Source organism: Pogoniulus pusillus, chromosome 13, assembly GCF_015220805.1.
Source record: "Pogoniulus pusillus isolate bPogPus1 chromosome 13, bPogPus1.pri, whole genome shotgun sequence".
Classification (NCBI taxonomy): domain Eukaryota; kingdom Metazoa; phylum Chordata; class Aves; order Piciformes; family Lybiidae; genus Pogoniulus; species Pogoniulus pusillus.
This window is the reverse complement of record NC_087276.1, coordinates 23,733,631-23,756,203: the sequence shown is the minus strand read 5'-3', so window position 1 is coordinate 23,756,203 and position 22,573 is coordinate 23,733,631. Positions and strand designations below refer to the sequence as shown.

Genomic DNA, 22,573 nt, shown 5'->3' with positions numbered 1-22,573 from the left:
AGCCTCTCCCAGCCATGTCCCTCGGACTGGCGCCGGCAGACCCGAGGCGGACCGCCCGGGGCCGCGTCACTGGATCGCAGCTCCCTCGGCTGCCCCAGTCCCCGCCAGCTGTCTCGCTCCGCCCGCCCGCCAGGGGGCAGTGGCGCTCTGCTTCGTGCCCGCAGGCACCTCCGCGGCCACCCCAACTTTGCGCCGGCGAGGGCCCCGCGCCGCCTGTCCAATGAGGCGCCGGCCCGGGCCGCTCGCGCCCGCCCCGCTGACCAATCAGCGCCGAGCCGGCAGGCGGGGCATGGCGGCGCTGCCGGTAGCCGTTGCGGCGTGGGGCGGCGGGCGGCAGCGGCGGCGGCGGCCGGGCCGGGGCGGAGCAGCCATACGTACGTACGTGCGTGCGAAGGGGCGGGGCGGGGGGGCGGTAGCGGCGGTCGTGGTGGGGCGCCTGCGCGGCGGGGCGGGCCGGGCTGGGGGGCGGCCCCGCGGCTATCCGGGATGTCGGGCTGGCTCCTGGTGACGTAGCGCCGCGGGAAGGGCCGCGCGACACTACCGGTCGCTGTCGCCGTTCCCCCTCCCCCGCGGACCGGGCCGGGTTGGGCCCTTTCCACCTATTTCCGTGTTCCCGGCTCCCGCTATGGGCAGTACTGCGGCGACGGGAGCGGGCAGGGCGCCGTGCAGTACCGGGTCCGCCGTTGGGCATGTGCCAGGCCTGGCCGCCGCGTGAGCGCCGCCGCTGGCACCGGCAGCATTGTCCGCGGGCGAAGCCGTGAGTGTGGCGTCCACAGGGCTGCCTCCGTTTCATCTCGGGAGGGGCGGGAGGAGGGAGGTGGGCTGGGGCCGTGTTGCCTACCTGGAGGGGAATCCCACCTTCCCGGAGCAGGGGGTGGCGGGAAGGGGGGCACGGGCGGTCAAGGTGGCGGAGGAGGGGGGGTGTGATGGTGTCCTGTCCTGACCTCCCTGTTTCTCCGGGGCTCTTCCAGCAGGGCGGCGGGTGCCATGAATAGCAGTTGCGCGTCCCCCGCCGCCGCCGCCAGCCGCCGCCTGCAGAGCCGGGATCGATAGAAGTGGGGGCTGCGGACGCACTATGGCCGGCACCGGCTACACGGACCTGCGGGAGAAGCTCAAGCACATGATGCCCTACCGGGACGGCCACAAAAGCAGCGGTGGCAGCCTCCCCCGAGAACCCCCTGAACCTCCCTATGATCGCAAACGGCGGCACCAAGATTCCGGTTCTGAGCCCAGCGACTACGAGGAGCAGAAGGAGGAAGAAGAAGCTCGGAAAGTCAAAAGTGGCATCCGCCAGCTTCGGCTCTTCAGCGCCGAGGAGTGCGCCAAGATCGAAGCTCGCATCGAGGACGTGGTGTCCCGGGCGGAAAAGGGGCTCTACAGGGAGCACACCGTGGATCGGGCCCCGCTGCGGAACAAGTATTTTTTCGGGGAGGGTTACACCTATGGGTCTCAACTGCAGCGACGAGGCCCCGGCCAGGAGCGCCTTTACCCGCGGGGAGAAGTGGATGCCATCCCCGAGTGGGTGCACGACTTGGTGATCAGGAAGCTGGTGGAGCACCGGGTGATTCCCGAGGGCTTTGTGAACAGTGCCGTCATCAACGACTACCAGCCGGGGGGCTGCATTGTCTCCCACGTGGACCCCATCCATATCTTTGAGAGGCCCATCGTCTCCGTCTCCTTCTTCAGCGACTCGGCGCTCTGCTTCGGGTGTAAATTCCAGTTCAAGCCCATCCGAGTTTCCGAGCCCGTGCTCTTCCTGCCCGTCAAGAGGGGAAGCGTCACAGTGCTCAGGTAACGTGCCCGTGCTGCCGAGGCCTCCCGCTAGCGTGCCGGGGCTCGGTTGTGTAACGTGAATCACAAGGCGGGCGGATGCACACCCCGACGGTGGAGGCTCGGGCTTGATCTCACCCGCCTGTAGGCGCGTAGGGTCTTGCTCTGGTGGAAGGGGGTGAAGAAATGATCGTGGGGGGTGGTCCTGCTGCTGTGGTGGATGAGAATTTTGGGTAAGTGACTGATTGTTTTGGGGAGTGGTCTCTCCACAGGGTTTGAGGTGAGTCCCGGCGGCAGCTGGGCTGCCTGCGGAGCTGAGCTTTGCTATAAATGGTTAAAATAGCACATCGAGGCACAAAATGGAGCCTCTGCTTGAGAGCGGGCAGAGCACAGCAGCTGGTTGGGACTGGGCTCCTGGGTCTGTTTTTAGCTAGGCCAGTGCCTCCCCACCTGACCTTAAGTGTGGAGAGGAGGTGTGAATGGCCTCGTCTTCCCGGTTTGTAAACTGGGAAGGCTAAACTGGATGCTTATGGGGAGAGTGGAGCACAGAGCTCCATGGGACCGTCGCTTGGAAGCATGGCAAGTCACAGGCACAGGGACTTGATGTGCGTTCTCGCAAGCGAGGGAAGAGCAGTGGAGGTGAAATGACCTGCCCAAGGTCATGCAGCCGGCCGGCTGTAAGGCTGCGTTTGGCACTGGAAAATGCCCGCTTCCTAGTTCCCTCTGCCTCCCGGTACGTGCTGGGCAGGCAGAGCAGGTGAGGGCACAGGCCGGTGCTAGGCAAGACCCACCAGCGGTCAGGCTTTACGGAGGGCGGCTCGAAGCCTGGCGCTGGGGCTGCATGACGCGGCGAGCACCAGTCCCTGCTGCCCTGAAGGTCAGAGTGCTCCCTGCCTGGAGCAGGAACCGCCTGGGCTCTGCCAGCAGCGCTCCAGGCTACCAACTCTACCCTGGTTTTGGGGTTTGTTTTTTGGTTTGGTGAAGGTCCAGGTTGGTTTTCAGGGCTCCCGAGGCTGTGTAACACAATCCCTTGCTTTGGCTTGTAAAGTGATCGCCGCAGGGTTCAGGAAGGAATTTTTTCCCCCCACGAGCAGGCGGCCTCGCACCGGTGGCTGGGGCATCAATAATAAATGGTCGGGTCTCAGGGAGCTTTTATCTGGGAAAGCTGCACAAACATTAACTAATCCTGGCCGTACCCCCAGCGTTAGGTAACTTCTCCGGATTAGAGATGAGGGAGGCTGTGGAGGGAAGCGGGAACGGCGCTGAGGACAGTGTCTCATCCTCTGGTGGATTGACGAGGGCAGAGGTCAGGGTGATTTTGTGAAATAGGACCTGGGGGACCTGTCCTTTTACTGCAGGGCAAGCTCTGTCCCTGGGGATGGAGAGTGCTCTGTGTGAGGCAGCTCCTCTGCTCCCAACTTAGGACATCGGAAAGGAATCTTTGTGCCCTGATTTTCCTGCCAGCGGCCATAGAATCTTAGCACTGTCCGGGTTGGAAGAGACCTTTGAAATCATCATGTCCAACTGCTCTTCTTGAGTTCACAATCCCATCACTACTGCTAAGCTACTACCACTGAACCACATCCCTCAGCACCACATCTTTTAAATCCCTCTAGGAATAGCGACTCCACCACGTCTCTGGGCAGCCTGTGTCAGTGCCTGAGAGCCCTTTCTGTAAAGGACCTTTTCCTAATATCCAAGATGAACCTTCTCTGGCACAACCCGAGGCCAGCGTGAATCCCTGTGCTGCCTTTCTCCAGAGGGGCTGGAGTAAATAGTTGCCCTTCCTTTCACAGCTAGAGGTGGGCTTTTTTATGAGGACAGAATGCATTTTCTTGCTGAAAAGCATCCCAGCAGGGTCAGTCTGAAGTCTTGTAGTCAAAGCCACCAAGAAGACTTACAGCCTTATGTCTGAAGGCTTAAGACTTCGTAGTGGAGGGTGGTGGGAGGAGGCAGAGGTGCTTTTCTGTGTTCCAGGACCAGAGAATGATGTTTTCTTGTCCTGTAAAACTGCTGGGAAGAGGCAGCTGGCTTAGAGCTCCAGGAATTGGAACCGGATGGTTTCCAGGCCTGTGTGTTTGGGTTGTTGGCCAGCGTCACCTGGGTGCTGTAATCAGTTTGTTAAGGTAGCTGAAGCAATTGTACAAATCAAACGAGGGTACCATTTTCCACTCAAATGAGAAGGTTGTTTTCTGACCCTCTGCAGGCATTCCCTAGCTTCATCTGGCCTTAGATTCTCTCTTTCCAGCAAATAATGGAGTCTCAGAAAAGGGGGATTCGTTCAATTTGGGTACAGCGATACCCAATTTGGGTACCAGATACTTAGCACCCGCTTAAGAGAGATTCAGCCAAAGTGGTTGTTCTGTGATGATATGATCTTGGCTAGATGCAAGTCCCTGGACTCCAGATCTCCCCTCTAACCCCAACAATTCAGGTGGAGCAGGGAGAGGTGCAGGCTCTCAGGAGGGTATCTCGGAAATCCAGTCCTTGGTCCTGCTTAAAGTCAAGTCTCCAAACTTGGCTTTTTCTCCTCTCAGCAAACAGTTGCTGCAGGCAGTTGCCCTGGAGATAGGGAAACGGCGCAGCTAGAAATGGCATTCTTGTAATGTCTGTGATTCAAATAGTGCTGGGTCAGTGTTTGCTGCTGGCACCCTGCCTTTCCTGGGCAGCCAGGATGGCTACATGCCTTGGGTTACCGTGTGGAAGTCTTGAGGAGCTAAAGAAGAGGTGAGTCTCCCTTTTTAACCCCACATCATTCTCAGACCCTCCTCAGATCATGCCTGTCCTGTTCCTGCGTTCAGCAGCCTATTCCAAATTGTTCTCCTGTTTTGTACCTACCCAGGAGGGAGATTGAAGAGAGGCTTTGCCTGTATTCCTCCCTTGACTTTATTTGCCTGTTTATTTTGCTTTGTAGGGCTACAAAGATGCTGAGGGGACTGAAAAAATCTCTTCTATGGGGAGAGACTGAGAGAGTTGGGTCTTTTTAGTCTGGAAAAGGGAAGACCAAGGGGGGATCTCTTAATACTTAAAGGATGAGTGTCAGGAGGATGGGATCAATCTGTTCTCAGTGGTGCCCAGTGACAGGACAAGGGGTGACAGGCACAAACTTGAACATAAGAAGCTCCTTCTAAACATGAGGAGGAACATCTTTAAGGGTGATTGATCCCTGGAACAAGCTCAGAGAGGTGGTAGAATTTTCATCTCTGGAGACATTCAAAACCTTCCTGGACATATTCCTGTGTAACCTCCTCTATGTAAACCTACCTTGGCAGGGGGATTAGACTTGGTGATCTCCTGTCATTCTGTGATTCTGTGATATGAGGAAGCAGTCTGTGCAGTTTGCAAACACTGAACTTGCCTCAGATTCCCTGGAAAATATCAGACTTCAAAGGACAGGTTAGCATTGAAAAGTGGAACTGAGATTCTCCTGGCTGGATTGGGCACCTCTGTCAGCAAGACAAAGGCTGAGCCTCCCCACGACCTGCTAAGGAGCCCTTTGCTTTTCCAGCAAAGCACTTCTTCCTCTCCTTTTGCATCTGAGGGAGAGATTTGCCCTTTTAGGTGCTGCTCTTTTCAGAGTTGAGCTGGATTTTAGTTCTGTGGACCATTAGGCGTCTGATGGGGGCTGCTGACTAGACCATGTTTGTGGATTTTCTTTAACAGGAGTATGATGAGCATCAATCAACTGCAACGGTGGGGAGGGGATGAAGGAATGTGCCTGTTCATCTGGGGACCATGTGCTTTGCCAAATGCTTAGGCAGGAAAAAAAAAGGGAGCCAGCTGGAGGGGTGCAGAGCCAGCTGGGGCTGGTGGTTCCAGCCAGACCCCTACCCCAAACCCACTGTTGTAGGGAGCAAATCTTGAGCCCTTAGTCAGCTTTTGTTTAACTGCCAGGTGTTGCATCGCAGCACCTGGATTGGAAACAGCGTACTTGCAGTCAGGCAGAGGAGTAAATGACCAAAAATAACAGTTGCCAGGTTCAGAGAGCTCAAACACCATACGGGCTTCCCTTCTGCAGCTGGCGAGCGCTCCGGGTCCTCTCCCTGCTGTTTGTAATAGCAGTGGGAAACATCATGATGCCTCTCTCTCCTCTTGTCTCGAGGCTTGCCTGGTGGTAGCAGTCTCTGGTGGGTGAACCTGCTTTCTTTCCAGCTGGAGGAATCTCTCCACAACTGCCTGGGTTAGGTGTTTTTCCAGAAAAGTATGATCCCTCAGAACAGGCTGTCAGCACAGAGGAAGTTCTGTGAGTGCCAGCGGTGATGAGGCAAATAGATTTCTTCAAGCTCTGCCTGATGAACTGCTTGGTGTCACATCCGTGGTTTGAGGCAGCAGCTTTCCTGCAGCATGAGCAAGCTCCTCACGCTGCTTAAACCCCATGATGGGGCATTGTGAGGTCTGTCTGCTTCTGAGCTGGCCTGGCCATCATCAGACCCTTGAAATATTTCCTGTTGGAAACTCCATGGAGCTTCAGGACCTCCTTTCTGGTGATGCTTGTACAAAAAAATCTGCTTTCATCTCCACATGGATCAGTTGTGGCTGAGCAGCAGCTCTTCCGGACTGAAAAATATTCTCAGGGAGGAGTTGGGGGTGTAAGATACGAGAGGTTATGTAGGAACTGGAGTATTAGTTGGGGGAGCATGTGGAGAGCATCTGCATCTCCCTGAGTTCTGGAAAATGCTCTAGTCTGGAGATGTCATGCTCAGGTATTCCCATGGGCAGTGATTTGGTGGGGGTGTCTCTTATCTCATGATAAGATCAAGTTCTCTGGGCAGATCCTCAGTATCAGTTTGGTTCAGTGTCTGCCCTTTCACCCATGGTCAGGATGTGGCAGGGCTGGGCAGTGGGTGAGTTCATGCTGGCACAAAGCAGAATACAAAACAAATAATCTTTTGCTTCTGTTTCTCTGCCTGGTGCCTGTGAGAAGCCTTTTACTGGGGGGTGATGCAGAGATGCCATCATTGTCTGCTGAGGCTTCTCACACTAGTGTGACCCTGGGACAGACTGATGGGTCCCCACTAGGACTTTGGATGTAGTATGAAGACTGTGGCATCTGGGACCGCAAGCTGTGCTTGGTCATGGCGTTGAGTTCTAGGGTGGGCTTGATCTCAGAGGCCTTTTCCAGCCTCAGTGATTCTGTGGGGCTGCTCTGAAAGTGAGCTGGAAAGTGGGTCCCAGCTTGGGGTTGACCAGGCTGATGGAGAGCACAGGTTTGGCAGCAGGCCTGTCCTTGCTGTTGAGGGTGTCGCTGAGGATGCGCCGAGGTGAAGGTTAACGTGGGTGATGTTAATGCAGTCACTGGAGCTTGACGCAGAGATTCCTGCAACATGAGGAAGCATCATTATAAACTCCTTCACATCATGTTGTCGTGTTCTGCAGCGCCTCAGAGGGTGGAGGGGATAGACCTCAGCCTCTTTTAACCGGACAGGTTATAGACTGGGAACTCTCTTCTCCAAATGGTGACTCCGTCTCAGAGAGACGTGCGTTCCTCGGCGAGTGGGTGGGTTATCTAACCAGATAAAGGAAACCCGGTCCTGTCCCCAGAGCAGACCTGTGTGTGCGTGAGCTGCTCACAGTGTCCTCAATAACCTGCAAGCAGTGACCCAGGCCGTGCTCCTGCAGGGCTGGCTGATGGCTGGCTGACAGCAGCTTGGTGCTAAAGCCCTGTGAGGAGAGCAGGCTCGGTTATTTGTGCTTTGGGTTAAACCAGCCTGGTTTTGTGTGGCTTGAGCAGCCTTCACCCAAGTCCTTTCAAAGGCATTCCTGTCCTTGTCAGCCATTTCAGGAGGTTCCGATAGTGTTTAACTTCTCTTTTGCCCTCAGTCGACTCTAGAGGCTCTTTGGTGAGCAGCTGCTCTCCAAACAGCAGGTAGAGGGCAGGCCCACCTCTCAGACTAGCTCCTTAGCACCCATGCAAGTGAGGAGCTGTGCTCCTGGCAGGGTGGGTTGTGTGTCCCAGCAGGTGTGATGACTGCTGTCCTCACACCTGCCATGTGCTGTGTTGTACCCTGGGAGACAAACAGCTGCCAAAACCGGGTCTTGCATGTTGTGGCTAGCTGGGGTCGTTGTTGGCCATGACTTTCCTCCAGCCTGCTGGAACATGGAGTAGGTGAAGCCATCTATCTCATACAGCAAAACACTCCTGCCAAAGCCAGCTACTGCAGGTGTAGCTGCTTGAGCCTGGTGTCATTTTCCTTGGCTCAGGAGCTGTGTCACTTTGTAAGCCCTGTGTCAGGGTGGTTTTAGAGGTGCAGCTTGGTGGGCAGGTCTGGATTTGAAGGATACTCAAAGTGCGTTGTGTTGCTCTGGCTGTGCTGGGGAGATGATGTTTGTGCCTTGGCTGAGGATGTGCCACACAGTGGGGAGTTGAGGTGGTCCTGAGGCAGCAGCATCTGTGCCCAGGGTGGGGGGTGAGACACTCAACTCTTGCCACCACTGCACCCTCTTCTCAGCTAACCAGGTTCTCATCAACCCTGGCACATGTTTGTGTCTGGGTGTGCTACATGTCTCAGCCTCCAGAGATGTTTTTTTCTCAGGAGCATGCACGAGTTGTTGCTTTGGAGCAACGTGCTGATTTTGTTTTCCCCACCCTGTTCCTAATCTCTTGATAAACAAATTGGTTCAATTGACGCTCCATAAACTCATTTTCTGCACCTCTTATTTCACAGTGTTGTGGCAGGTTGGTGGTTTAGCCTCTGATGTAGCCTAAAAGTAAGAGGGAGGGGGAAAAATGCCTTGACTGTCCTCATTCTTTCCTGAAGTTTCTTCCTTCCTGTAAGTCTGGCTCCTGTGTGCCTGGGAAATGATGCTTGGAGGAGGAATTCCTGGTGGAAATTAAGAAATGACTGACGTGGTGGCTGGAAACAGCTTTCTGCCTCTGCCTGTCATCGTTCTGACTGTAGCTTTGTGTTTTTGTTGTCAGTGGGTATGCAGCTGATGAAATTACACACTGCATCCGACCACAGGACATCAAGGAGAGAAGAGCTGTCATCATCCTTCGAAAGTAAGTGCTGAAGCCCTCCAGACAGTAGAGTTGGATGTGGTGTTGTGATATTTCCTAAGCTGCTTTTAAAGAAAACACTTTAAAACTGTCTTGCTTGTTAATTTATTGGCTTGATCTCATATCTTGATTAGATGTCACTCTGATGCTCATTTGCGTCTCGCAGTATCCATCACTTAGCTGATGGAAGTAGATGGAACTTGTTCCTGCAGAGTTAATCACTTCTTGGCTCTGTGCAGCAGAACTGTGTTGTCATGTCATGGGTTTGCAAGTGCTGTTCATGTCCAAACACCTGGCTTTCACTGGCTCCTAACTCTAAACAGATAGGATTTCAGACTCTCTTGTTTGGGACTGTGTATTCAGGTGCCTGATCATCTGATACCACCTGCATGAGCTACCTGGACAGTCCTTTGAAGCTGATGCTTGTGATGAAGAAATTCCTGTAAAGCACATAAAGTTTTGGTGGTTTGTTCTTTTAGTAGCTTGGCTTTAGTTTCCCTGGAAGAAGGAGGAAGCTGCTGGCTTTGAAGGGCAACGAGGGCAGTATATTTAGTGATCAGTGTAGAGAGCTGTGTTGGGAGGCAAGCTCTGAAGATGTTTCAGAAGATGTTGCTGTCTTGATGACATCTGGGGAGGAATAGTAAACTCCACCAGTACAGGCTGGGAGGTGATCTGCTGGAAAGCAGTCCTGTGGAGAGGAACCTGGGGGTCCTGGTGGATAACAAGTTACCCATGGCACAGCAGTGTGCCCTTGTGGTCAAGAAGGCCAATGGAATCCTGGGGTGTATTAGGAAGAGTGTGTCCAGCAGATCAAGAGAGATTCTCCTCCCCCTTGACTCTGCCCTGGTGAGACCTCATCTTGATTACTCTGTTCAGTTTTGGGCTCCCCAGTTTAAGAGGGACAGGGATCCGCTGGAGAGGGTCCAGCAGAGGGCTATGAGGAAGATTAGGGGACAGGAAGGCATGGCTTATGAAGAGAGGCTGAGGGACCTGGGGCTGCTTAGTCTGGAGAAGAGAAGACTGAGAGGCAATTTGATAAATGTTTCTAAGTATCTGAAGGCTGCCCAGGAGCAGAGGGACAGGCTCTGCTCACTGCTCCCTGGGATAGGATAAGGAGCAATGGGTGTAAGTTGCAGCAAAAGAGGTTCCAGCTCAACACAAGGGGGAACTTCTTTACTGTAAGGGTCACAGGGCACTGGAATGGGCTTCCCAGAGAGGTTGTGGGGTCTCCTTCTATGGAGACTTTCAAGCCCTTAAGCCTTCAAGCTCTTAAGAAAATGCAGGGAAAAAAAATAAACCACCCTCACCCCAAACTCCCTCAGTGTAACCTCTTTCTGTGTCCAAAAATGTCCTCTCTCATCACTTGCTTCATCTAGGAGACCCAAATATGTGCCTCCACAGGCTGACCCATGGTGCTTGTGCCTTAGGAGGTGTTAGCAGTCAGTCTACTGTAGAGAAGGCTTTTTCTGAGTGAAGACACAAAACCTGAGTCCTATAAGCCCAGCTAAAAATGTGGACATTGATGTCAGGGCTTCAGTGGTGGCCCAGGCAAATGGTCTAGGTTCAGGCTTGCCAAGCTTTCAAAAGGCTTAGTTGGTTTCAAAACAAGTGTGGCGAAGTCATGAAGATACAGCATAATGCCAGGAGAGTAGAGTTGGAGCTCTGGTTAGAGACCTGTGAAATGAAGGCAGGAAAAAAGAGCAACACTGAGCCAAGCAAAATCAGAGACCCAGGAAGGTAGGATGAGGTGTGGCAGGTGCTAGAGTGAGGTGAAAGGTAGATTAGAACCAAATCACCTGACTGCTGGTTATCACCACGTGAAGGTAAAGATGAGAGGGCTTCTGTAAGAACTAAAAGGTTGTTACATTCACCTTGTTGCTTACTGGAGCCAATGAAAAGCATCAGTGGAAAGCATCTCCAAATGCTGTATCTGCTTCAGTTGGGCTTTGGGGTGGAGAAGGTGCCTGTCCCAGGCTGTGGAGCAGTTCTCTGGGAAAGACAGGCCTGGCTAAACTAAAGCTGTCCAAACTGGTGCAGGTGTCTAATACGTTTGCTTCAACTGCCTCTGGCTTTTGCCAGTCTCTGTAAGCTATTTCAGCCTAGCCTCAAAGTGCAACTGGGTGAACACCTAGGTGGCTGAGATGGACTTAGTTGACCTAGTGCATGACTGCTGAACAGACAATGCCTGTTAGCTCCTCACAGAGTTGTGTCTAGCATAGCCATAGAGCTGAGGCCTTGGAGTTAGGGCCACAGAGTCATTTCAGTTGGAAAAGCCCTTTAAGATCATTGAGTCCAACCATTCTACCAAGTCTGGTGCTAAACTGTGTCACTCAGCACCACATCTCTGCCTCTTTTGAATACCTCCAGGAAGGGGGGGGGGATTCAACCACATCCCTGGGCAGCCTGTTCCAGCGTTTGTGAACCCTTTCAGCAAAGAAGTTTCTTCTGATGTCCTACCTAAACCACCCCTGGTGCAGCTTGAGGCCATTTCCTTTTGTCTTATCAGTGGTTACTAGGGACAAGAAACTAACACCCACCTCATTACAGCCTCCTTTCAGGTAGCTGTAGAGAGAATGATAAAGTATCTCCTCGGGTCATTGGTCGTTGCCTGCATTGGAGAGAGGCTGGGTGAGAGAGAGAGAGTGATTGGCTATTGGAATGGGCTGCCCAGGGAGGTGGTGGAGTTGCTGTCCCTGGAGGTGTTCAAACAAAGACTGGCTAGGGCACTTAGTGCCATGTTCTAGTTGACTGGACAGGACTGGGTGCTAGGTTGGACTGGATGATCTTGGAGGTCTCTTCCAACCTGGTTGATTCTATGATAATGGAGAAGTGATTTATTCTGTAGCTGTGTCCTTTTGTTGAGAGCCCCAGATTGCTCAGTGTCAGAGCAGCAGAGTCTCAGCCCAGTCATGGCCAGCCAGCCATGAGCTGACTGGACCTGCAGAGTGACTGAAACCACAGTAGGATGTATATTTTTCCTTTCTCTTGAGCAAAGTGGAACCCCTCCCTGGTAATTCTCTGTATGTAACCTCCCTTGAGCTCAGCAGCCCTGGTGGGTGCTTGGCAAAGGCCTGTTTGCCAAAGGGTGTGCTCTGATGGCTGCCAAAGAGAGTTGATTAAGTGCTGCTTCTCCCCCGTGGGGGTGGCCGGGGCCCTTCTGCACGCACGCCCCCTCAGCAGGGCTGCTGTCACCTCTGCTGTGGCTTGCTGCAGCGAGTGCCACCCCCTGCTCCTGCATCACGAGACTTGGTGTGCAGTCTGAAACGGTCTGTTATGCAACCGGGGAAGTGCTGCTTCCTCGGGTAGCCTGAGAGGCACGGGAGCAGCCAGCAGCGTCATCGGACTCTTCTCCCTCGTCATGGTGGTGAGAATGAGGAGCAGCTGAGAGAGCTGAGGTTGTTTAGTCTGAAGAAGAAGAGGCTGAGGGGAGACCTTCTGGCTCTCTACACTTACCCAAAAGGATGCTGTAGAGAGGTGGGTGTTGTTCTTTTATAGAACTGTTGAATCATAGAGTTAGTTTGTTTTGAAAAGACGTCTAAGATCCAAACCAGCTGTCAACCAACCTAACACCACCATGGCCATTAAACTGTGTCCCAGAGTGCCATGTCCACACCTCTCTTCCCACCAGTCACAAATGACACAACAAGAGGAAATGGCTTCAATTTAGGCCAGGGGAGGTTAGGGTGAGACAATAGGAAAGACTTCTATACCAGAAGGGTTGTCAAAGGCTGAAACAGGTTGCCCAGGGAAGTGGTTGAATCGCCATCCCTGGAGGTATTTAAAAGCCATCTTGATACAGTATGTAACAGTGTGGTACAATGGTGGCCCTGGAAGAGTTAGGTAATGGTTGGATTTGTTCTTGAAGATCTTTTCCAACCATAGTGGTTCTGTGAGTCTGTGTGAATCAACCTTGAGCTTATTGGTGGGATAAGAGCAGTTGGGTCATAGGGAGGCATAGACTTTGCCGCAGCTTGGGGCTGGGATACTGGGCTCTGAACAGGCTGCCAGAGCTGTCTGGCCTCACGAGGTTTGAGTCTGGACCTGCACTTGCCTCAGCTCTGCGTGGTTCTAGAGGTGGTTTTTGCTGGCAGTAGCTGGAGCAGCAGCTGGGTTTCACAGCGTGCTTGGGAGTGGTGTGGTTACCAAGTAGGTCAGAAACACTTTAGTGCCGTAGTGGGATGAGATTTACAGCATTCCCTGAGTCTTGGAGTGCAGGACTGCAGGGAAGCCAGTAATGGTTGGAAGTGCTTTGAGCAAGAGACTGGGGAGGCAGGAAGGATGCTCTGAATTTCATGAGATGCTGAAAAAGGTAGAGGATGGAAATGAGACCTACTGAAGTAGATCTGGAAAGTCATTTTAGAGGTCTTTTGCTGTCATTTGTAAGCAGTTACATCAGGGAGTTACTCTATTTAATTCTGGTAGGTAATTTTCTCTCCGTTTTACTACAGCCTCTCCTGTGTTGCTCCATAGGCAGAGAGCATGGCTGGTGTTCCCTTGCCCTTGCAGTGTGTTTGGTGGTTGGTTTGTTTCAATTGCAGGCCTGTCATTGCTGTTGTATTTGAGAGGAATTTAAACCACCTAACATGTCCGGGGTGAGATCTGTGATGCCTTTGGTGTTCTGGCTGGATTTTGGTGCAGTCCTGGAGCTGAGAACCACTCAGGATGATGGTGTTGTGGGCTAGTGCTGGCTCTAGCCTGGCAGCTGCCTGCAGAAGTGTTTCTTGTTTCTGGCATACTGGGCAGATTTGAACTGCTGTACCAGAGTCTGGCATCATCCTGGTTAACCTAAGAGTCTCTCCTCGATGGCAGAAAGAAAGCTTGGAACTGGATGTGCTTCCTAATGGAAGCTGAGGTTGGGATTCTCCTGTGGAAACCAACTTAAGGAGCTAAAGTTCAGCACTAGAAAGCACCCTGTTCTTCCACCTAGTATTCATCCCTAGTGCCAAGGAGGGAAACAAGCTGCAGCAATAACATCAGAGTACCCTTCCTTCTGGGAAGTGGTTTGGATCCTCTTTAAATTGGCAGCTGTGGAGCACCAGTACCACCTTTCAGTGTGCTAAGCTTCTGTCTTTGTTTTGAAGTAAACTTCAGCAAAGCTTGTGAGCTGAGTGTTAACTGCTGTGCTTGCAGTGATAGTGCCATGATAACATGCTGTTCAGCTTGCTGCCCCCCTCCACGTGTGCATGGCTGCAGTCATCCCTGTGCTAGTGACAGTTCTGCTCTGAGATGAGCTGTGCTGGCTCTCAGATGCAGCTTGAGCATGTACTGTGCTGCTGGAAAAGATGTGGTGCAGCCTCTGTTTGCTAGGTCTTCTCCTGACTTGTACTTTGATTCATCAAACCTCTTAGTCAAGCTGAGAAATGCCTGACCCCACGAGATCCTGAGACAGGAGGGAGTTCCCAGATAGAAGCAGTTATTACTGTTGTAGGCGATGATGGATTTTGCAGGGCATCTCCCAGGTGGCGTAACTGGAGCTGCAAGTTACTGAGGAGTCACTGTGATTTCACAGGGGCTCTGATGCCTTGGCTCTGGGATTGCACTCAGCCCAGCGCCATTTGCCTTCACCTCACAGCTGCATGTATTCCTAAGCCTTCCTCTTCCCTCTAAACAAGGCAGCAAAGGTTAAAGCTGAAGCTGCAAGTGCCAAAGATCAGCAGCATCTTTTCCAGTTGAGTCTGATAGTCCTGACCATCTATCCCAGCTGTACAGCTGGGACTGAGCGTTCTGCTTCAGCACGTCGAGGACAAACGTCTGCTGCAGCACACTGGTGGTGAGTCTGTAGAAACTCCTTGCAAATTCTCTTCTTTTTAAATATTTGCAGAACAAGACTAGATGCACCTCGATTGGAAACAAAATCCTTGAGTAGCTCAGTGTTGCCACCAGGTTATAACTCTGACCGTCTGTCGGGAAGCAACCGGGACCAGATCCTGAAACCAAAGCGGTCCCATCGCAAAGCAGATCCTGATGCTGCTCACAGGTAGGATGATCTCTCCTCAGAGCAATGTTTGGGATGCTATCTCTGGGGCTCTGACAAGAGAGGCTGTGCAATACACTTGCAAACATCCTACTCTGCACCTCTTGGGTGTTTCCTTCGGTGTCCAGATCTGCTTGATCAGAACGAAGTTCTTTCTATGTTCCTCCTGGGCTTGTGGGAGCTAAGCTGTGGCTGTAAGCAGCTTACATTGTTTATCCTCTGAGTGGCATAATGAAGAAGCAATAGATTTGGCTGAGTCTTGATAATGCAGTCATTCAGAACAATAGTTTCCCTGCAGCTAATTACTTTTGACCTCTATTGCCAAGCAACCTGTGCAGCTGCATTAAACTGTATTATGAAAGCAGTCTTGGGAGAGAACGTTGAGTGTTTGCTATCTGGGAAGGTGAAGGCCTTCTTGGGAAGCTGCTTCTCAGTTCTGTTTTAGTTCCAGAGATGCATATTCAATATTTTTTAATGTGTAACCAGATTGCTAAGGGTTCAGACAGCTTGAGTTTGAGGCTTCCCTTAAACACCGCTGTGCCCTACGTGAGGGCAGTGATAGCCGTGAGCAATAGCCACTTTGCCAGCTGTCGTCTACTATTCCTGCTGTTCTCCAGCTCCAGGGCTTCCTGAGCGTCAAGACAATGTTCTCTGCACATCATCTCAAAACCAACAGTGGGATTGGTCCCGGGGCTTGGCTGCTTTGTGGTCCCAGCTCATGTTTCAACCTGTCCTGGAGGGTGGAGATGGCTTGTTTATGAGCTGTATTCATTCACCTGGACTCTGACTGGGAAGGTAGCTCAAGAAGAGGTTAGCCTGCAGATGAAGGCTTCCCTCTGAGCACACAGTGGGCTGGTGTGTGATTAGAGAAGCGACCATGCAGGACAAATCTGCAGATCCCTAGGAGCTGTTTTTCACCCTGGTGTGACCTGATGAGGGTGGTGGCAGGACTTGCAGAGACCCCAGCAGCAGATGGATGTTAAAAACCTGGGTTTTTTATCCTCATTTGGCCTCAAAGACTCTGGTATAACATAAGAAAACAGCACAGATTTCAGTGGAATCTCTTAGAGGAACACAGCAGTTGCCACCTAGGATTAAATAAGAGCTCTGTGTAGCTCCCCAGCCCAGTCCTACCACCGAGTGAGAGCAGAGGCAGCTTTGCAGAAATAACAATTGCAGTAATGTGCACTGATTGTGCTAACGTTTGAGACGACAGTGAGAGGACAAAGGAGTTTGGAGCTGTGCTTTGGTTCTACCCCACAAGCACTCTGGCAACTCACAAAGGAGCTCAGCTCTATGCTGTGAGCTCTCTGCTCAAGAGATGATTCATGGGGCCACAGGCTGCACCTGCATAGAGGTGACAGCGCTGTTTGGAAGTGTTCAATGTGGAAGTAGAGACCAAAATTTGTCCTGGGAGGATGAGTTGGGGTTTTTTTGCACCGTCAGAAGCAAAGCTCTAAGCCTCCATGTAAGAAGCTGCCCAGGGAGGTGGTGGGGTCACCGTCCCTAGTGGTGTTCAGGAAAAGCCTGGATGAGGCACTTAGTGCCATGGTCTAGTTGACTGGGTAGGGCAGGGGGATAGGTTGGACTGGATGGTCTTGGTGGTCTCTCCCAACCTGGTTGATTCTATGATTCTAAGTCTAGCTTGGTGATGTGTTAGTGCTCTGCTGAGTGCCCAGCACTGGGTGGGCAGTGTGGGAGCTGTCAGCCGTGTGGCTCAAAGCATGCAAGACTGCAGCTGGTGCCTGCACAAGGAATGCCCAAATCCCGCCCTGGATGTGCTCTCACACCCTCTTTCTCTTTCTCCACAGGCCACGGATTCTAGAGATGGATAAAGAGGAGAACAGGCGCTCAGTCCTCCTACCCAAACACAGGAGAAGGAGCAACTTCAGCTCGGAGAACTATTGGCGAAGGTCTTACGAGTACACAGAGGACTGTGATGAGGAAGAGGAAGATGGCAGCCCAGCTAGGAAAGTTAAAATGAGGCGACACTGAGGATTGCACTTTGCAGGCTCGTGGAGCTGATGAGATTGGCTTCCAGTCTGTGATAACTTTTTCTCCTCCCTCTGGCTATCTTCCATCTAGCTTCAGTTTTGGTTTTTCCTTTCAAGCCGAAGAGTAAACAGGAAGGCTGTAGTGATTTGTTTTTGTGAATGGAGGAAGGCTAGGACGGAACATGTCCAGTGCACGTGGTGTCCTGAGTCATGGGTCAAACGGGCATCTCTCCCTTAGGAAGCAGATCAAAGTTATGCCAGGCTGTTGGTTGGGATTTCTTTTGAAAACACCAAAAAAGTTTAGCTGTTTTGTTGCTCAAGATTCAAGAATTGGATTTTTGGGTTTAGTTTGGTTGGGGGGGTTTTTGTTTTGGGATTTTTTTTTTTTGGTTGGTTGGTTTGTTGTTTTTTGTTTTTTTTTTGCTTTAACTTTTTTCTTCCTTTTTCAAACGTTCTGAATATGATGTTTGAACCCCAGGAGCTGAAACTTTCTCTGGTGGCCTCGTGGTTTGTTTGGTTTTGGTTTTTTTGCTTCACCAAAGGGCTCCTTGGTCTGCTCTTACCTAGTTGTTATTGGGTTGTGTTGTAAAGGTGCCCTGCAGTAACTGGAAGTGTGAAGCTTTGCAGACCTCTCTTGCTGCGATTGATTTCAAAGGGTTTAGGATGTTTTTGTTGCACTTTAGTTCCAGTCTTAAATGCCATAGGTTTCCTTTCCAGTCCCTCTTCCCAAGCCAGTCTGGGCTCACAGCCTCGTGTCTCTGTGCTGCCCTCTCCAAGAAGAATGTATTTGAGCTCTGGTTTCTCAGTGCTGGTCTGACCATGGGGGATATTTGGGTTATGGAAGGAAACGTCTCTGAGGCTGGCCTAGCATAGACCCGAGGTCCGTACTGGAGCCCCTGGAGCTGCTGAGTGAGTGACCACATTGAGTCCTTGCTGCTTCCCAGAGCTGGAGATAGCAAAGGGGAATAGGAGAGATGCTGTGCTTAAGGATTCTTGCCTTTGGACCCCCTGAGAAGAGCTCTCCTTCACTGCCTGGTGGACTGGCTTTCAGTCCCCTGCCTCTTTTACATGGAGAGAGTTGAGAGGACGCAGCATCCTGGTGCAACATCCTATCCTGAGGGACCTACTGTGTCCTGCAGGAGCAGGTTTTGCCCTGGGTTCAGAGAAGCCAGGCAGCTGGACTGTGGTCTGTCCCCTCCAAGGCTGGCTCTGGGAGTGAGGATGCTGCAGGGGTCTAGTTTGGCCCCAGTTCCAAGTGCTGCAGCGTCCTCCTGGCTTGCTGCTGGTATTCCTGGGGTAGGGAGTTTTCTGATTGCTACAGAAAATAATTGAAGATTGGGTATTTGACCCCATGGAGTTAGTGTTAGGAAGGCTTCCTACTTCTCTTCTCCCACCTGGTTTGCATTAACCCGGACTGAAGCCTCACTGTTGTCAAAGACTGGGGCCCAACACCATCTTTAGAACCACACTTTTAAGAACCTCCAGCTGATTCTTTGAACACAAGTGTTGGCAGTTGTAAGGAGTAGTCTTATTTTTCAATTTTTACTGCTTTGGCCTCCCTCAAACTGTAGTTTTTCTTAGTGTTGTGTCCCCTTCCCCACACACTTCATGGTCTGCACGCTTGGCAATAAAAAGATGTAATATATTTTGAAACCTGTTTGCTGCTGTCTTGAGCTGTCTCCCAGTCAACCTCCCCCCCCCCCCCCCCCCCCACCAAACAACATCCAGGAGTTGTTCCCCAAAGCATCATTCCTTGGCCATTGAGCAGGTTTGCTGAAATCTGGATCTCGGTGTCCTTTTGCATCTCCACTGGCTTGTGCAGCTCCTGCTGTTTGCCCATTGGTGGGGTCACTGCTCAGGCTGGATCTAGTGGTCATGGTGCAAAGGAAGTCACCATCACCTTTGGCACTGTTGATCTGCAGGGAGTGTTCTTAGGTGAGGTCTTCAGTGTCTGATTATCCAAGTCCTTTCCTGGTGGGAGCTCTGTTGTCTCAGTGCGGAGGAATGGGCATAGCCTTGTGGTTGGTCTTCAAAGGATCCTGTCTTGTCTGCCCAGAGATCTGAAAGTTCTGCTGCTTCTGAAACCTTTAACAAGCTGTTTTCAGACCATGCTTAGCTTTGAAGCTGTGTGACTTACCCTCCCAGCTTTCTGTCTAGCATCTTGGCTACAGACCCCTTGTTTTGGGAATCTTGGCGTTCCCCTGATAGCAAAACCGCATGCATGGAGCAATCTCATCTTCTTGTGGCTGGTGCAGACATCTCCAGCAAGCCAGAGGATGCCAGCAGTGTGCCTGGCAATGGCTGTTTCTAATTGTCTTTCTGGATTCATCCTAGACATGCCTCACACCCTCCTTGGTGACAGGCTCTGTTGTGGGCACTGCTGATGGTGGCACTGCAGCCTGCTCTCCTACCCCTCCCACCAGTGCCCAGTTTTACTCCTCCCTCTGCCATGTGGATGCTGTATCTTGATGCTTTGACTCAAAGTGAAGCTGGAGGCAACCTGTTTCTGGGGCCACCTCCCAGAGCATGGCTCCTGTGGCATTGGCTCTATCTCCACTGAAGGCTGAACAAGGAATGCATCCTGAGGCCTTGCCTCTAGCCCAGTACCAGCCATCTTCTCATCCCAGTCCTGGTGCAGTCCGTGCACATGCAGGTGTCCTTCCTTCCTCTCCTGGTTTCTTTTGCTATTCCCCCATGCCATGATCAGGAACTTTCCCCTCCTTCTTTCCCTCCCCTCTGCTCCACATCCGTGCAGTAGGTCTGAGCTGGCAGCTGCGGCTGGAGGCACAGGAGCAACTCCTTACCAGAGCTGCTCTTCCAGCCACCCTCTGTTCTCGTTTTCAGTGTGACTGGGTGGGACTTGACACCTTGGAGAGTGAGTGGGACACGACTGGTCTGACCCATAGTATCTCCTGGGTGAGGAGTCCCTGACATGTAGGCAGGCCACCTTCCCCACTTGTACAGACGTTTTCTATACACACGGATGTATATGTGTAGATAACATGGTTTTTTTAACTCTTTTGCACTGAACAACATCAGAGTGAAACCAGAAGATACATTTCCCACATGGATCTGGATCTCTAGATCCCTTGCTGTAACCTGTCTGGTGAAACTGTGGCTTAAAAATACTGCTGATGCCCGTGCTGTGTGTCACCTGCTGTGTCAGGCTTGGGGTCAGGGTGGTGACATGGGTCTGGTGTGGAGAATGGTGAGCTCCAATCTGGAGGCTCAACGTCTCCCCATCTGCTCCACAGGACAAGCTCCTGCACAGGCCTGACTTCACTGGCTTGTTGTGTCTGTCTGTCTGGTGCTGTGCTCTGACCCCTTCCTTCATCCACTCTGTGTTCATGTAATTCAGCCTGAAGGTGGGAGTAAGGCTGTCTCCAGTGTGAGCATCCCGTGCACCCAGACCCACAGCCCACACCATAACTGTCGTTCCTAAGCAAGGGAGAGAAAGGTGGGGTTCAGCCCTGCCTTAGTGGGGTTTGCCCTTGCAAGGAGGAGCTGGGATTTGTGCTGTTCTTAGGAAGATCTATTGATTGAACCAAAGCTTTTGTGTGAGCTTCCTTTGTCCATAGGAAGAGGAGGAAAGGCCTTTTGCTGGTGGGAAGAGATAAAGCTGGTTTAGGGAGAGGCTGTCGATCTGCCAGCGGCTCCCTGCCTGGCTGGGCTTGGCAGGCAGGCTGCCTGCAGCAGGGAAACCCAGGGCTGCCACATCTGGCTTCACAACCTGAACTCCGAGCCAGCTGTTAGGGGAGAGCTTTGACACCTGGGAGCTGTGATCCTCATGCCAATCCCTGGCTTATCCCAGGCACAGGGCTGTCGACCTTCTCTCCAGAGCAAGCCAGCACCCTTGTAAGCCAAACTTTGATGAGGGAAGATCTTGAGCTGTTAGGTTTCAGTGCTGTTGTTACTCAGTTCTCACCCTGTGGGTCGAAACGGCTACCACGACTTGAGGAGGAAGGCTTGGTGAGGGGCAGCTTTGACCCCTGCCAGCAGCAAATAGTCTTTTATCTGCCAAAAGTGTTTCCTTTTCCAGCTGGGAGGAGAATTGTTCATCTGAGAAGCATCTCTGCTCCTTCCTGTATACTTGCCCACACTTAACAAGTTCTGGCTGACTTTAATTTTGGTCTTTTATTTTTTGTTTCAGGTTTAGTTGGTTTTGGTTTTGTTTTGTTTTGTGTTTTTTTTTTTTTTTTTTGGGTTTGTTTGGTTTAATTCTTTTTTTTTTTTTAATGAATTTAAAAAAAAAACTACAAAAGTGGCAATATGTTTTTTCTGTAAGCTTTTCCTAGGAAAAAGCGTGGTTTGTAACAAAGTTGTACAGTTCTGAAGTTTGAGATACGAGAAGTACTGTGTGAAACGCTGTAAATGGGGCAGAGATTATTTTATGTACAGTCTGACACGGGGTGGGGAAAATCTTTTACTTCTGGTTGATTCTTAGGAAGAATTTGGTTCTTCACTGTCAGGGTTTGGAATTTCATGGTTTCATTATTATTATTATTATTATTTTTCTTGTATAGATTGCTGCATTAATTGAATAAAAGCAGAAAGCATTGCTCTGAGTGCTGGTGTTGGTGGCTGGGATGTGGCCTTGCTTCCCCAGTGGCAAAAAATGAGGCTGGGGAGAGCAGGGAACAGCTTCTAAATAAAGGGAATCTCCAGCTCCCTGGGGATGGGGTGGCCCAAAGCAGTGTCTGTCCCTCCTGTACTGTCCTAGAAAGCTGAGTCAGAGCTCACTACCCCCCCTTCTCCCTCCCTAGGGGATGGGGAGCAAATGTGGACCCTGACCCACTGCCCAGGCTTGCCTCAGCCTAAGCCTGATCTTCAAATAGCCATGGCACCCCAGGAAGTCAGGCTGCACCTTGTGCTTTGGCCTCCTTTTTCCTGCGCTGCGCCTTCCTCTGGCAAGAGTGAGATGGTGGTGAATGGGTGTGCAGTGCCAGAGACACAGTGGCACAGCTGAATGGGCTCTGGTGGCCTGCCTTTTCTTCCTCAATAGCAGTGAGTTCCTGCCTGATAGGGCATTCCTTTTCAGCAGTGATGAGCTCTTGCTTAATTCAGCCTTCCTCTTCCTCCTCAGCATCAACGAGCTCCTGCCCAACCTGTCTTTATCCTCTCTGCCACATTCTGTCAAGCCTTGGAGCTGTACATTTCATCACGTGCCTTCCTTCTGCCTACTACTGAGCCCAGCTGGGGTCATCAAGGCTGTGGCTTTCTGCTTAATGCAGCCCTCCTCTTCCTCCTCAGCATCAATGAGCTCCTGCCCAACCTGACTTTGTCTTCTCCATCACCCTCTGTCAAGCCTTGGAGCTGTACATTTCATCAGATGCCTTCCCTCTGTCTACTACTGAGCCCAGCTGGGGTCATCAAGGCCGTGGCCCCCTGCTCACACGCCCCCAAAAGAGCTGTGTCACCCCAGTGCACCCCACTTTCCCTGGGGCCAGGGTTAGTCAGCAGGGAGGGGAAGCCCTGCCCTGCCTGGAGTGACTCACCCCAAACCGATGTCATAGGGGAGCAGGGCATGGCTTTGCCCGGTGCCATGGTGGAGATGAGGCCTGAATACCCATGTCAGGGGCCAGCAGATTGCTGAGCATGACCCACGCTCAGCACCCTGGTGGCACAAGGCCCAGTGGATGCTGTGTCATTGAGGCACTCTGTGTTTCTGGGGCCTAGGGGACAGTATGAGGCCTTGACTGCAGGACTTCCCCTTCCATGATTGTAGAGGTTCTGCAAGCATGTTGAGCAGCCTGGGGGAGTTGCAGTCGTTGTCCTCCAGCACGGGGAGGGAAAAAAAAGGCTGAGAGAGATGAAAAATCTCAGCCAGCAGTTAAATGG

At 51.9% G+C, this 22,573-nt stretch overlaps 1 protein-coding gene across 4 annotated transcripts; it reads left to right on the top strand.

Moving 5' to 3' along the window:
- Positions 1-303: 303 nt before the first annotated feature.
- ALKBH5 (alkB homolog 5, RNA demethylase) lies at positions 304-18,388 on the top strand. Of its 4 annotated transcripts, none has more exons than XM_064153551.1 (5): positions 304-374; positions 972-1,791; positions 8,690-8,770; positions 14,589-14,744; positions 16,553-18,388. In XM_064153551.1, exons 2-5 carry the CDS (start codon positions 1,076-1,078, stop codon positions 16,734-16,736), a joined length of 1,137 nt encoding a protein of 378 aa, XP_064009621.1. In that variant the 5' UTR covers positions 304-374; positions 972-1,075; the 3' UTR covers positions 16,737-18,388. The 4 variants fall into 4 exon arrangements, with proteins under 4 accessions (XP_064009621.1, XP_064009622.1, XP_064009619.1 ...); XM_064153552.1 differs by having other exon boundaries at positions 322-374; positions 975-1,791; XM_064153549.1 differs by lacking the exon at positions 304-374 and adding an exon at positions 452-757 and having other exon boundaries at positions 975-1,791.
- The last annotated feature ends 4,185 nt before the right edge of the window (positions 18,389-22,573 follow it).

Excerpts from the sequence above, each read along its gene's own strand:
- ALKBH5 (XM_064153551.1), top strand. The coding sequence starts at position 1,076 with ATGGCCGGCACCGGCTACACGGACCTGCGGGAGAAGCTCAAGCACATG. Across the intron at positions 8,771-14,588 it reads GCTGTCATCATCCTTCGAAA|AACAAGACTAGATGCACCTC; the intron begins GTAAGTGCTGAA and ends AAATATTTGCAG. Across the intron at positions 14,745-16,552 it reads GATCCTGATGCTGCTCACAG|GCCACGGATTCTAGAGATGG; the intron begins GTAGGATGATCT and ends CTTTCTCCACAG.